Source organism: Gorilla gorilla, chromosome 16 (genome assembly GCF_029281585.2).
Source record: "Gorilla gorilla gorilla isolate KB3781 chromosome 16, NHGRI_mGorGor1-v2.1_pri, whole genome shotgun sequence".
Lineage (NCBI taxonomy): Eukaryota > Metazoa > Chordata > Mammalia > Primates > Hominidae > Gorilla > Gorilla gorilla.
The window spans coordinates 87,767,641-87,781,909 of record NC_073240.2 but is presented as its reverse complement, the minus strand read 5'-3'; the positions used below and the strand labels follow the sequence as shown (position 1 = coordinate 87,781,909).

The window sequence follows — 14,269 nt, the reverse complement described above, 5'->3', positions numbered from 1 at the left end:
GCCAGAGAGAAAGGTCGGGTTACCCACAAAGGGAAAACCATCAGACTAACAGCAGATCTCTCGGCAGAAACTCTACAAGCCAGAAGAGGGTGGGGGCCAATATTCAACATTCTTAAAGAAAAGAATTTTCAACCCAGAATTTCATATCCAGCCAAATTAAGCTTCATAAATGAAGGAGAAATAAAATCCTTTACAGACAAGCAAATGCTGAGAGATTTTGTCACCTCCAGGCCTGCCCTACAAGAGCTCCTGAAGGAAGCACTAAACATGGAAAGGAACAACCAGTACTAGCCACTGCAAAAGCATGCCAAATTGTAAAGACCATCAATGCTAGGAAGAAACTGCATCATCTAATGAGCAAAATAACCAGTTAACATTATAATGACAGGATCAAATTCACACCTAACAATATCAACCTTAAATGTAAATGGGCTAAATTCTCCAATTAAAAGACACAGACTGGCAAATTGGATAAAGAGTCAAGACCCATCAGTGTGCTGTATTCAGGAGAGCCATCTCACATTCAGAAACACAAATAGGCTCAAAATAAAGGGATGGAGGAAGATCTACCAAGCAAATGGAAAACAAAAAAGGCAGGGGTTGCAACCCTAGTCTCTGATAAAACAGACTTTAAACCAACAAAGATCAAAAGAGACAAAGAAGGCTATTACATAATGGTAAAGGGATCAATTCAACAAGAAGAGCTAACTATCCTAAATATATATGCACCCAATACAGAAGCACCCAGATTCATAAAGCAAGTCCTTAGAGACCTACAAAGAGACTTAGACTCCCACACAATAATTATGGGAGACTTTAACACCCCACTGTCAACATTAGACAGATCAACAAGACAGAAAGTTAAAAAGGATATCCAGGAATTGAACTCAGTTCTGCACCAAGTGGACCTAACAGACATCCACAGAACTATCCACCCCAAATCAACAGAATATACATTCTTCTCAGCACCACATCATACTTAGTCCAAAACTGATCACATAGTTGGAAGTAAAGCACTCCTCAGCAAATGTAAAAGAACAGAAATAATAACAAACTGTCTCTCAGACCACAGTGCAATCAAACAAGAACTCAGGATTAAGAAACTCACTCAAAACTGCTCAACTACATGGAAACTGAACAACCTGCTCCTGAATGACTACTGGGTACATAATGAAATGAAGGCAGAAATAAAGATGTTCTTTGAAACCAATGAGAACAAACACACAACATACCAGAATCTCTGGGACACATTTAAAGCAGTGTGTAGAGGGAAATTTATAGCACTCAATGCCCACAAGAGAAAGCAGGAAAGATCCAAAATTGACACCCTAACATCACAATTGAAAGAACTAGAGAAGCAAGAGCAAACACGTTCAAAAGCTAGCAGAAGGCAAGAAATAACTAAGATCAGAGTAGAACTGAAGGAGATAGAGACACAAAAAACCCTTCAAAAAATCAATGAATCCAGGAGCTGGTTTTTTTGAAAAGATCAACAAAATTGATAGACTGCTAGCAAGACTAATAAAGAAGAAAAGAGAGAAGAATCAAATAAACGCACTAAAAAATGATAAAGGGGATATCACCACTGATCCCACAGAAATACAAACTACCATCAGAGAATACTATAAACAACTCTACGCAAACAAACTAGAAAATCTAGAAGACACGCATAAACTCCTGGACACATGCACCCTCCCAAGACATAACCAGGAAGAAGTTGATTCCCTGAATAGACCAATAACAGGCTCTGAAATTGAGGCAATAATTAATAGCCTATCAACCAAAAAAAGTCCAGGACCAGACGGATTCACAGCCAAATTCTACCAGAGGTGCAAGGAGGAGCTGGTACCATTCCTTCTGAAACTACTCCAATCAATAGAAAAAGAGGGAATCCTCCCTAACTCATCTTATGAGGCCAGCATCATCCTGCTACCAAAGCCTGGCAGAGACACAACAAAAAAAGAGAATTTTAGACCAATATCCCTGATGAACATTGATGCAAAAATCCTCAATAAAATACTGGCAAACCAAATCCAGCAGCACATCAAAAAGCTTATCCACCATGATCAAGTGGGCTTCATCCCTGGGATGCATGGCTGGTTCAACATATGCAAATCAATAAACATAATACAGCATATAAACAGAAGCAAAGACAAAAACCACAGGATTATCTCAATAGATGCAGAAAAGGCCTTTGGCATAATTCAACAGCCCTTCATGCTAAAAACTCTCAAGAAATTAGGTATTGATGGGACGTATCTCAAAATAATAAGAGCTATTTATGACAAACCCACAGCCAATATCATACTGAATAGGTGAAAGCTGGAAGCATTCCCTTTGAAAACCGGCACAAGGCAGGGATGCCTTCTATTCAACATAGTGTTGGAAGTTCTGGCCAAGGCAATCAGGCAGGAGAAAGAAATAAAGGGTATTCCATTAGGAAAAAAGGAAGTCAAATTGTCCCTCTTTGTAGAGGACACAATTGTATATTTAGAAAACCCCATCGTTTCAGCCCAAAATCTCCTTAACCTGATAAGCAACTTCAGCAAACTCTCAGGATACAAATCAATGTGCAAAAATCACAAGCATTCTTATACACCAATAACAGACAAACAGAGAGCCAAATCATGAGTGAACTCCCATTCACAATTGCTTCAAAGAGAATAAAATACCTAGGAATCCAACTTCCAAGGGATGTGAAGGACCTCTTCAAGGAGAACTACAAACCACTGCTCAATGAAATAAAAGAGGACACAAACAAATGGAAGAACATTCAATGCTCATGATAGGAAGAATCAATGTCTTGAAAATGGCCATATTGCCCAAGGTAACTTATAGATTCAATGTCATCCCCATCAAGCTACCAATGACTTTCTTCACAGAATTGGAAAACACTACTTTAAACTTCATATAGAACCGAAAAAGAGCCCACATTGCCAAGACAATCCTAAGCCAAAAGAACGAAGCTGGAGGCATCACACTACCTGACTTCAAACTCTACTACGAGGCTACAGTAACAAAAACAGCATGGTACTGGTACCAAAAAAGATATATAGACCAATGGAACAGCACAGAGGCCTCTGAAATAACACCACTCATCTACAACCATCTGATCTTTGACAAACCCAACAAAAGCAATGGGGAAAAGATTCCCTATTTAATAAACGGTGCTGGGAAAACTGGCTAGCCATATGTAGAAAGCTGAAACTGGATCCCTTCCTTACACCTTATACAAAAATTCATTCAAGATGGATTAAAGACTTAAATGTTAGACCTAAAACCATAAAAACCCTAGAAGAAAAGCTAGGTGATACCATTCAGGACCTAGGCAATACCATTCAGGACATAGGCATGGGCAAGGACTTCATGTCTAAAACACCAAAAGCAATGGCAACAAAAGCCAAAATTGACAAATGGGATCTAATTAAACTAAAGAGCTTCTGCACAGCAAAAGAAACTACCATCAGAGTGAACAGGCAACCTACAGAATGTGAGAAAATTTTTGCAATCTACTCATCTGACAAAGGGCTAATATCCAGAATCTATAAAGATCTCAAACAAATTTACAAGAAAAAAACAACCACATCAAAAAGTGGGCAAATGATATGAACAGACACTTCTCAAAAGAAGACATTTATGCCGCCAACAGACACATGAAAAAATGCTCATCATCACTGGCCATCAGAGAAATGCAAATCAAAACCACAATGACATACCATCTCACACCAGGTAGAATGGCAATCATTAAACAGTCAGGAAACAACAGGTGCTGGAGAGGATGTGGAGAAATAGGAACTGTTTTACACTGTTGGTGGGACTGTAAACTGGTTCAACCATTGTGGAAGACAGTGTGGCAATTCCTCAAGGATCTAGAACTAGAAATGCCATTTGACTCAGCCATCCCATTACTGGGTATATAACCAAAGGATTATAAATCCTGCTGCTATAAAGACACATGCACATGTGTGTTTATTGCGGCACTATTCACAATAGCAAAGAGTTAGAACCAACCCAAATGTCCATCAATGATAGACTGGATTAAGAAAATGTGGCACATATACACCATGGAATACTATGCAGCTATAAAAAAGGATGAGTTCATGTCCTTTGTAGGGACATGGATGAAGCTGGAAACCATCATTCTCAGCCAACTGTTGTAGGGACAAAAAACCAAACACCACAAGTTCTCACTCATAGATGGGAATTGAACAATTAGAACACTTGGACACAGGAAGGGGAACATCACACACCAGGGACTGTTGCGGGGTGGGGGGAGGGGGGAGGGATAGCATTAGGAGATATCCCTATTGTAAATGACGAGTTAATGGCTGTAGCACACCAACAAGGCACATGTATACATATGTAACAAACCTGCATGTTGTGCACATGTACCCTAGAACTTAAAGTATATAAAAAAAAAAGTACAGGAAGAAAAAGAAAAATTGCATAAAATTTTTAAGGGCTTCACATTACACTGGGTCACCCTGGTCTGGGTGATCCATAAGTCCCTTGGATACCCAGCAAAAAACTTGGTCAACATAATGTAGCAGAAACCACACCTATCTTTTAGTTCCAATTCTGTCTTCCTATTATAAATAAGAAAATTGTGACCCAGAGAGGTTAAGTGGCTCACCTGTTGCTGCAGATCTGCTTAATTACAGCCAAGTGCAGAAGGTGGGTCTCCTGCTTCCAAAGCCCAGGTCCCCTTTTACCAACCACATTCTACTAGACAGAAAGCACGAGGTAAAAGCAAAGATCCCAGCAACATATCTGTCTGGCTTCAAATCCTGGCTTGAAAACTTCTAGCTGTGGGACCTTGAGCAAGTTACTTAACTTCTCTGTCTCAGTGGTCTCATTTGTAAAATAGGAATAATGAGAATAATAATAAAACTGATTTTGTAGTGCTTTGTTGTACAATAGCAGACATGAAGTAATTTAAGATATGTAAAGGGCTTAGCACACAATAAGTATGATAGATGTGTTTGTTATCATTATTGCTACCTTAACATTGTGTATTATAATACTGGAGCAGCCTTAATCAGCACTCATACATGCCATGAGTCTCAAATTTGTCTTCCAAGATGTTCCAAGAAAATCTGAAACTTTTCATTTTCCTCATCATGAGGTAGAGAGAAAATAAGAACTGTTATAACATATTTAGGGCTTTACCGCATGGCAATGTGGAGACAGAAATAAAAACCTTCCCTAATTCTTGGAGATAATTTTGTGTTTTCTTGTGTGACCCAGTTTATTAGCTTGAATAGTATCTTTCCCAATGCCCAAATTTATCTCCTTATCAGAACGTCAGAATATGAGCTTATTTGGAAATAGGTTCACTACAGATATAATTAATTAAGTTAAGATGAGGTCATCCTGGAGTAAGGTGGGCTCTTATTCCAGTATGTTTGGTGTCCTTATAAGAAGAAGAGGGGAGACACAGAGATAGAGGTTCACAAGTAGAGAAGGCCATGTGACAAGAAAGGAAGAAATTGTAGTGATGCGTTGACAAACCAAAAAACACCAAGGATTTCTGGCAATACAAGAAGCTCAAAGAAAGGCATGAAACAGTTGCCTTTAGAGAGAACATAACACTGCCAACACCTTGATTTCAGGCTTTTATCTTCCAGATCTGTGAGAGAACAGATTTATGTTGTTTTAAGCCATCCAGGTTGTGGTATTCTGTTACAGCAGCCACAGAAAATAAATACAGTCAGCCTACAGTCTGGGCTACTGCAAGAAACCCTGCTCTGATCTGCGGTCTCTAGTTTTGTAGTAGAGGGCTTTGTTCCCTAAACAGCTAAGGCAAGTGGAGTGAATGAAGGGCCACTGGGAGCCCTGAACACGGAGTTCCGATGATTGAATTTCCTATATGAAACTCATCCCCACTAAACCATCTCCAACAATTTAAGTGCTTAGTTCCAGCACGCATGTTTTATAATCTAAGCCTTTTTGAAATACTGTTATAAGTTGTTTACAGCAGGAAACAGCCTCTGAGATGCTGCGATTTGCATATAGAAGGACTTCTGGGGAGTGCTTGCTGTAACAATACCTGTGAGTTACTAGGGAAACAAAGTTGGGCAGAGGGGAGGTTGAACCACAAGGGAATTACAACAGAGGTGCCAGCTAATCCTATAGGGATATCTAGAGCTGGAATGGCCCTTTGGAGTCATCCCAACTGAAGCAGAGATAAGGCTTTTGTTTTCCCACAGATCAGCTATTGGATGTAGGCTGCAGGTAGGGAGGAGCCATAGCTTTGGGGCAAGATGGGGTCCTTTAGTTACAAGCAATTCCTGGTTATAGACACAGCTGTGAACAACCAGGGGAAATTGAGTGCCTGGGTCCTAAGGAGGGATCTCGAGGGTGGACCGCAGCATCTACTACGTATATGGATGGAAGTCTTCCTGCCTAATTATCATCTGTTATTAGAATGTGTCCATAAGAGATTCCATACCTGAACTAGAACTAGGATTGTTACTCTGGGAAACAATCCATTGGGTGGATTATTGTCTCTCAAACCATATCTAGTGGCAGGTCTGAGAGGTCTCAGCCCTGCATTCTTGTGTCTTTCCTTCTTTCACCCACACATTTTCCATCTCTACCCATTGCAACGACTCTTAATATCTCCATTTTAGAATGACATCTGATCACACTTGGACCACAATAATTTCTTCTCTTTTTCTACTTACCCAAGGACAGTGAGGATCATCATTTGAGGGCTTGGAAATTGCCATTTATTTACTTGTTCACTTACTTACTCACTTGTCAGCCATCATACATTTTTAATACCTACTTTATACTATACTAAGCATTGAGTATAAAAAAAAGAAAGAAGAGATTGTAAAAGGCCTTACTCACCACGATGATGAGTCAGATTTTATCGAGACACAATGAAGACACTTATGGGCATTACTGTGACTTGAATAGATTTGTGTTATTAAAGGAGCCCTTGTGGGTGGTAGAAAGGATGCACTGCAGGAAGGTCCCACAATACAAGGATGCAGCTCGCAGGTAGAGGATTTAAACACAAGTTGAGTCACTCTTTGAACCTCAGCTGAGTTACTATCTTCTGTCCTTCTCTAAGATCTACTTTGCTGTCCAAGTTAGCAGTGTTGCAAGGAGCAAGTTGACAGCCTGCTTGGGTAGAGGAACTCACATCCTCCTCCTAAGCTACTAGCAACCCCTGGGGCCCAGCCACATGCCTTTGTGTATGCAAACACACCACGTGTGTGACCTCAGGTCACAAACACTCAGCGTGAAGCCCACAGCTGTCCACATAGACGGGATGCCTCTAAAAAAATGAGCCCCCAAAGGATGCATCATTTCATTCTGGCTTTTTCCTCAACAGCCTCAATAGCTTTGGGCCTATCCTAATAGGTAAAGTAAATCTCTCAGTGGGTGGGATTTCCACATTAAATACAAGTTATAGATCTAAGTGTATGACCTAGCAACAGAGACTGTATCCCAAAGAAACAAGAGCAGGATAATTCTTTTTCTAATTAGCCAACTATAGACTGGAAAATAGAAGAGGAAATATCGTATTAATAATCATTATTTTAAGGTAATAGCTTATGTTCTTTAATGCAGTTCCAATATAAATGTCACTGTAAAGAATGATATTTCATTTCAATACTTACAAATCAGGTACTTAGTGTGCTGGGGGAGAAATGATTGGAACTACTTTAAAGCTGCATTAACCAGAGAAACTGCAAAAATATTTATATTCTTATGAAGGAAGGAAAGAATGCCTCTCATGGGTGTATTTAAGTATCCTCCATCTTTCGGACAAATGGTAATGCTAAACAAAAAATGGAAAGATGACCTTAGAATAATAATCTGAAGACTCAACTGGGACTCAGCTTCCCAATGTACAAAAAGCATTTGCAATATGTTCAGGATGGAAATTTCTATACTGCTTTGTAGCTCATAGACTGCATTATGTACCTTACGCAAAAATCACCAAAACACCCAACTCCAGGCTGGCTTCCTTCCCATGGGGTGGGCCCCCCCATATGTAAAATTACTCACCATCCTCTGTGAATATCACTGCCTGTGATTCTGCTCAGTTACTCAACAATGTTTGTAAGGACAGGAAAACAAACAGAAGGAGAAAACTAATACATTCGGAGAAGTGTTTCATATAGAGAATGGGATTCTTAAACCAAAACCAGGTCTGGCACTGTTAGGGCTTTCTCTAGCCAGTTCTCTCTCCATTATTCCTTGTAGTGACCCAATGCAAAAGCCATTTGGAAAATCTCACAGGATAAATGCTGCTCCAATACCTGAAGGCCAGCCACCGGGCGAGCCCTTTCATTCTTTGTCCTCTCCAACAGCCTCTGTGTACACTGCACGGTAGAGAGTTGGTGAGGGCCTGAACCTATGAGTCATTTCATTTTCAAACACCTCCGGAGAACTTTGAGTTTCCAGCTGATTTATTGTGAATGGCACTGATACTTACGTGACTAGAAGCTGTTTGTTTGAATTGGTGCTTGGAGAAACAAACTCAATGACAGTCACCAAGCTAATAAATCTTTGAAGAGTTACATGGAGTTGTCTTTTAAACAAATGACAAGCCCCTTCCCATCAAGACACATGTACAGAGAGAGACACAAACCTATGTCCATAAGGCCTTAAAGTCACAATATTTAAAGCTTTTTTTTCCAATCTTATATGTTTTGAATGACAAGGGAGTGAACAGATTCCTGATTATATAACCTCCAAGTATATTCACATACATGTTTTCTTTTAGTCCTTACAAAACCTTGTACGGTAGGATAAAAGGAGTCCTTATTAAAATCTGCATTTGACATATGAAAAAAAATAGGTTCCTAGAAGTAAGTAGCTTTCAACACTGCTGGTAAGTGAAAGAGTGAGATCTCTTGACGCCCAATCTCATGCTCATCCAATGATTTCAGCTCTACTTATTCTTCTTTTACATTAATGTGGGTGAATAGGATTAATTCAGTCTAAGAATTTATTAATTCAGTAACAAAACAATTATTTGAAACAAGTCTTTAAGCTAAGTGGCTATTTGACAGAATTAATAGTCAAAAGGGGAGGTTCGGTAGCTCTGAGTTAAAAAAAATCTTCGACTACGTGAGAAGTTAGATAATGTGCATTGCCTGTCACACCCTGTACTCTCTTTGGTAACTAACAGATTTCTACAAGCTCAGGATTGCATAGATGCCAAGTGCTTCCTAGCTGTTCCAGGAGACTATCAAAGCCAACACAATGAGCTTAATGCTGGGGAGGTCCAGGTATTCTTAAGGTTGAATGGAAGTCACCGAGGAGCAGTCTGTCAGCTTGCCTAAGAAATTTACAAGAGTCTATTACCCTGGCACTGTCAAAATGTCCTTTATTTATGCTTCTCTATGGGGGAGTGGGAAAAGCAGCCAGAACAGCCTGCTGTAGCAGCTATCCAGCTGCTCATGCAGTTAATATAGCTGTAGAAAGAATGTGATTTATACAAGAGCACTTTCTCTCAATACTAGCATATGATTCCAAAACCCACTCATTCTGGGAGACCCACGCCATGCACACACTTTTATGTGCTCTGGAGACAGCAGGATAACAAAGAGAACTACAGATTTAGATTGACGCAGAAGATGGAAACGCAATAGATATATGTACCAACAGTATCTACACACTGACCTATGCCCTTTATGATGTACATAGAACTAGTCCACTTGTTGCAGAAGGCAAGAATTTTATGCATATAACAACAGAGCCAGGCAAGCAGAGGTTCTGTAAAAGTTGGGGATGCACGTCAAAGAGAGGCTCCCAGCTGCTTGCTAGTGAGGGCAGCTGATTGAGGAACCAAATTGGAAAGCATGCACGCATTGCTTCCAGGATCAACATAGATGATCCTGCAGGTGAAAGCAATTGTTGAACCAGTTTTTCAAGGCAAGGGAGGACCAAACTCTACTTGGAGCCTTCTTCCCCTTTTAGGTGAGAAAGCAGGTACGAGCTGTCTATAATTTCTATGTATTGTTGCTGGACAGAAAGTATGGGTGTCCTGCAGCCTCACATACCTGATAAGGGCCCTGGTTGCAGCCACAGTAGCTGCTTTCCATGGTGTAGCTTCTGGACACCCCCATCTCTCTCCACACCACCACCCGGGCCGTGGAAGCTCGAGATTTCTCCACGAGGAAGCTGCAGCTGTTCATTGTGAATGCTGGTGCTAGCTTATCAAGGATTTTGGGAAGAGTCTACAGTAAAAACAAAAATCAAACTATGATTAGTTGTGGGTGACTAGGGATAGTCAACATAAAGATAGCTTCTCAACATTGTTAAGCATCTATATATAAAATACTCGTTACTTTAAATCATTTATTAACCCTAAGAAATGGCTATCACTTTTTACAAATCATTTTGCAGATGAGGAAACAGGCTTAGAAAACTTAGAAATAGGCCGGGAGCAGTGGCTCATGCCTGTAATCTCAGCACTTTGGGAGGCTGAGGCAGGTGGATCACCTGAGGGCGGGAGTTCAAAACCAGCCTAGCCATCATGGTGAAACCCCATCTTACTAAAAATACAAAAATTAGCTGGATGTGGTGGCAGGCACCTGTAATCCCAGCTACTCAGGAGGCTGAGGTAGGAGAATCTCTTGAACCCACATGATGGAGGTTGCAGTGTGCCGAGATTGCGCCACTGCACTCCAGCCTGGGAGACAGAGTGAGACAGCATCTCAAAAAAAAAAAAAAAAAAGTTAGAAATAAATAGCTGAAGTCCAGGAAACCATAAAGTTGCTAGAAAGGAATCCAAATGCCAACCTGGCCAACTCCATAATCTTTCAATTCCTGTATTGCTGTGGACCAAGGCTGCACACATACATTTGGCCTTATACATGAAAGAGTTGAGACTATGGAAAGCCTCAGATTTCACAGGGACTTGAAATTTACAGACTACATCCAGCCTCACTGTTACTTAGCAGGGTCAGACTAGGGACTGTTCACTTATTTCACAAGGCCAAAGGGGCCAGTGATGATTCTAGAGAAGAAGCACATATAGTTCACTTCTTTCCTAAGAGTATATAATTGCCAAAGTGAACTTTTTCGTCTCATCTTCTAAGCCAAAAATCTGAGGCTTGATCAATATGAAACTCCTGAAAATCCATCCTCTCTGGGTTCATATGTTCCACCTTTTCTTGGGGTAAAAATATTTTATTTATGACTACTTAATCTCCATTTAGAAGGCATCTCTAGACACTTGACACCCTGATTGACAGAAAGGGATCTTCCAGCCACTGGACCTCCTCCCCAGAGGACAATGACTCAGAGTTGATAGTATACACAGTTCTGAGTCAGCAGAAATACTGCAATTAGTCCCAGAACTTTTATGACATTAACAAGAAGGATTCTCTCATTTTAGTGTTGGCAGAATATGCATAAACTAACACATAGTATAAAATTACATACATTAGACAATAGTGAAGCCTTAGGCTTTTAGACAAATTACAGGGAGAAAGTAGAGAAGCATAACAAGTTAATGAGAATACAAATGAAAGAATTGTTTTTAAAGAGATGCAGTTTTGTTAATTTCTAGAACATTGAGCAAATCTCTTACTATCTCTGGTACTTACTGTCCTCATGTTAAATGTAACTGTTAATTATAATTACTAATTATCTTATAAATTATATATTATATAAATATATTAGCATAATTAATATAATTCACTATGATCTCTAAATTCCTACATAGCCTCCAGACTTACAATCATCTAAAAAAGGGAAATAGAATGCTAATGTTATCTTCACTTGAGTGTCTACAATTGCCTCCTAACTGATTTCATCTTATCCACTCTTGTCCCTCCCTTCCTATAATCCCTCCATCTATTTGTTCCTTCAAAGTGCTCATTACAATTACAACTGAATTATTGTGTATGTATTAGTTGTTTGTTTTCTATCTCCCCAGAAGCCTAGAAGTTCCATGAGGGCAGGTCTGTGTCTTATTCACAGGAAAATCCCTACACATCAAGCAGTATGTTGCTCATAGAGGGTACTACATAATTATTTGCTAAAATAAATAGAATCTGCTAGTCCAGACCCCTGGGGGGGCTGGTCAGATAGACATAAATATATTGTTTCTATATCCTGCAACTAAAGTGATCAATAATACTTGCAAATAGCTTTAATTTAACATTGGCATACCACGTTGCAAAAGTTTACTCTTACATTGTTTAAGTGACTTTTCCTTTTTTACTTAAGTGAAACCATTTTTTTCTTCCATAGGTTGTATCTCTCTCTTTTTTTAAAAAAATAAAAAGCCTTTATTTAAAGCAGTTTTAGGTCCACAGCGAAACTGAGAAGGAAGATGCAGAGATTTTCCATATGCCCCCGACTCCTGTACATGCATGGACTCCCTCAACATTGACATCCCTCACCAGAGTGGTAGGTTTGTTGTAACTGCTGAACCTACATAGAAACATCATAACATCATCACTCAAAGTCTATAGTTTACATGAGGATTCTCTTCACTTTTGGTGTTGTACATCTTATGGGTTTGAAAAAATGTATAATGATGTGTACTCAATATTACAGTATTATCCAAAGTAGTTTTACTGCCCTAAGAATCCCCTGTGTTCCACCTATTTATCCTTCCTTCCTTCCAAACTCCTGGCAACCGCGATCTTTTTAGTCTCCATAGTTTTGCTTTCTCCAGAATGTCATACAGCTGGATACAGTATGTAGCCTTTTCAGGTTGTTTTCTTTAACTTAGTAATATCCATTTAAGGTTCTTCCATGTCTCTTCATGGCTTGATAGCTCATTCCTTTTCAGCACTGAATAATACTTTATTGTCTGTTTATAACAAATATTGGGCTGTAGCTGTCTTTTCTTGTAATGTCCTCATTTTGGCTTTGGTATCAGGATAACACAGACCTCATAAAATGAGTTGGCAAGTGTTTCTCCTCTATTTTCTGAAAGGATGTTTTTATAATTAGCACTATTTTGTTCTTAAGAGTATGATAGAATGTATCAACAAAGCCATTTGGGCCTGGACTTCCATTTGTGGGAAGAGTTTTAATTACTAATTCTTCTTTCCACTTAAAATAAACCTCATCAGATTGTCCATGTGTCCTTGAGTCAGTTTTGGTAGTCTGTGTTCTCCTAAGAATGTATTCACTTGTTGGCATAAAGTTGTTAATGATATTCATTTTTACTTTGTAAGATCTGTAGTGATGCCCCTTCTTTCAATCCCAATTTTGATAACTTGTATCTTCTTTCTTTTCTTTGTCTAGCTAAATGATGATCATTTTGTTGACCGTTTTAAGAAATCAAACTATGAATTATTGAATAAAAAGATGTTCTTTATGGATTCTCTGTTGTTCATATGATTTTTATTTCATTGATCTTACTTTGGCTTTTATTTTGTTCTTTCTCATACTTTGGGATTTATTTGCACTTCTTTTTCTTGTTTCTGAATGTGGATGCTTAGATTCTTGATTTTAGATCTTTCTGCATTTCTAAATATTATAAATTACAAAGTTCCTTCTGTGTACTATTTTTGCTGCATACTATAAATTTTCACATATTGAGTTTTAATTTTTATTCACTTAAAGATATTTTCTAATTACCCATTGGATTTCCTCTTTGATCCATAAGTTAATTTGATATAAATTGTTTAATTTCCAAATAATCAGAGATATCCCAGATTTCTTATGAAGTTAATTTATAATTTAATTCTGTTGTGTAGGTGAATATTCTGTGCATGGTTTCAGTCCCTTAAGATATATTGATATTTATTTAATAGCCTATTATAAGATCTATGCTGGAGAAATTTTGATGTGCACTCAAAAAGAATATACATTCTTTTGTTTTGAAAAGACCTGCTATATGTAAGTTAAGTCAGGTGTTCTCTATACTAATTTTCTTTTTGGTTATTCTATTGCTTACTGAGAGAAGATTACTAAAATATTCAGCTATTATTATTAAATTTTAAATGCCTTCTTTCAACTTTTTCTTTTTGTATTTCAGAGTGTATATAGTATATATATTCACATACATTTATAATTGTTACACCTTGCTGATTAACAATTTGTTTCAGTATTATGAATTGCACCCTTAGCCCTAGTAATATTTCTCCTTTTAATGTATATTTTGTCTTATGTCAATATAACCATCTTTATTATGGTTACCATTTGCATGGTGTATCTTTTCCCATCTTTTAACTTTTAAGCTGTTTGCATTATTGAATCAAAAGCATGTCATTTATAGACAATATATACTTGAACCTATTTTTTAAATCTGGTCTTACAACCTCTGTCTTTGGGA

At 38.5% G+C, this 14,269-nt stretch overlaps 1 protein-coding gene across 2 annotated transcripts in view; it reads right to left on the bottom strand.

Moving 5' to 3' along the window:
• The window catches only part of AGBL1 (AGBL carboxypeptidase 1), a 948,924-nt gene that overhangs the window by 470,906 nt on the left and 463,749 nt on the right, over positions 1 to 14,269 (bottom strand). The window contains exons 21-22 of one of the 2 annotated variants that reach the window (XM_004056715.5): positions 10,029 to 10,205; positions 8,280 to 8,342 (exon numbers count right to left, since the gene is read on the bottom strand). In XM_004056715.5, coding sequence (XP_004056763.4) covers positions 8,280 to 8,342; positions 10,029 to 10,205 — 240 coding nt within the window. The remainder of the gene's footprint in view (positions 1 to 8,279; positions 8,343 to 10,028; positions 10,206 to 14,269) is intronic. The other variant, XM_063698809.1, reaches the window with a different exon arrangement.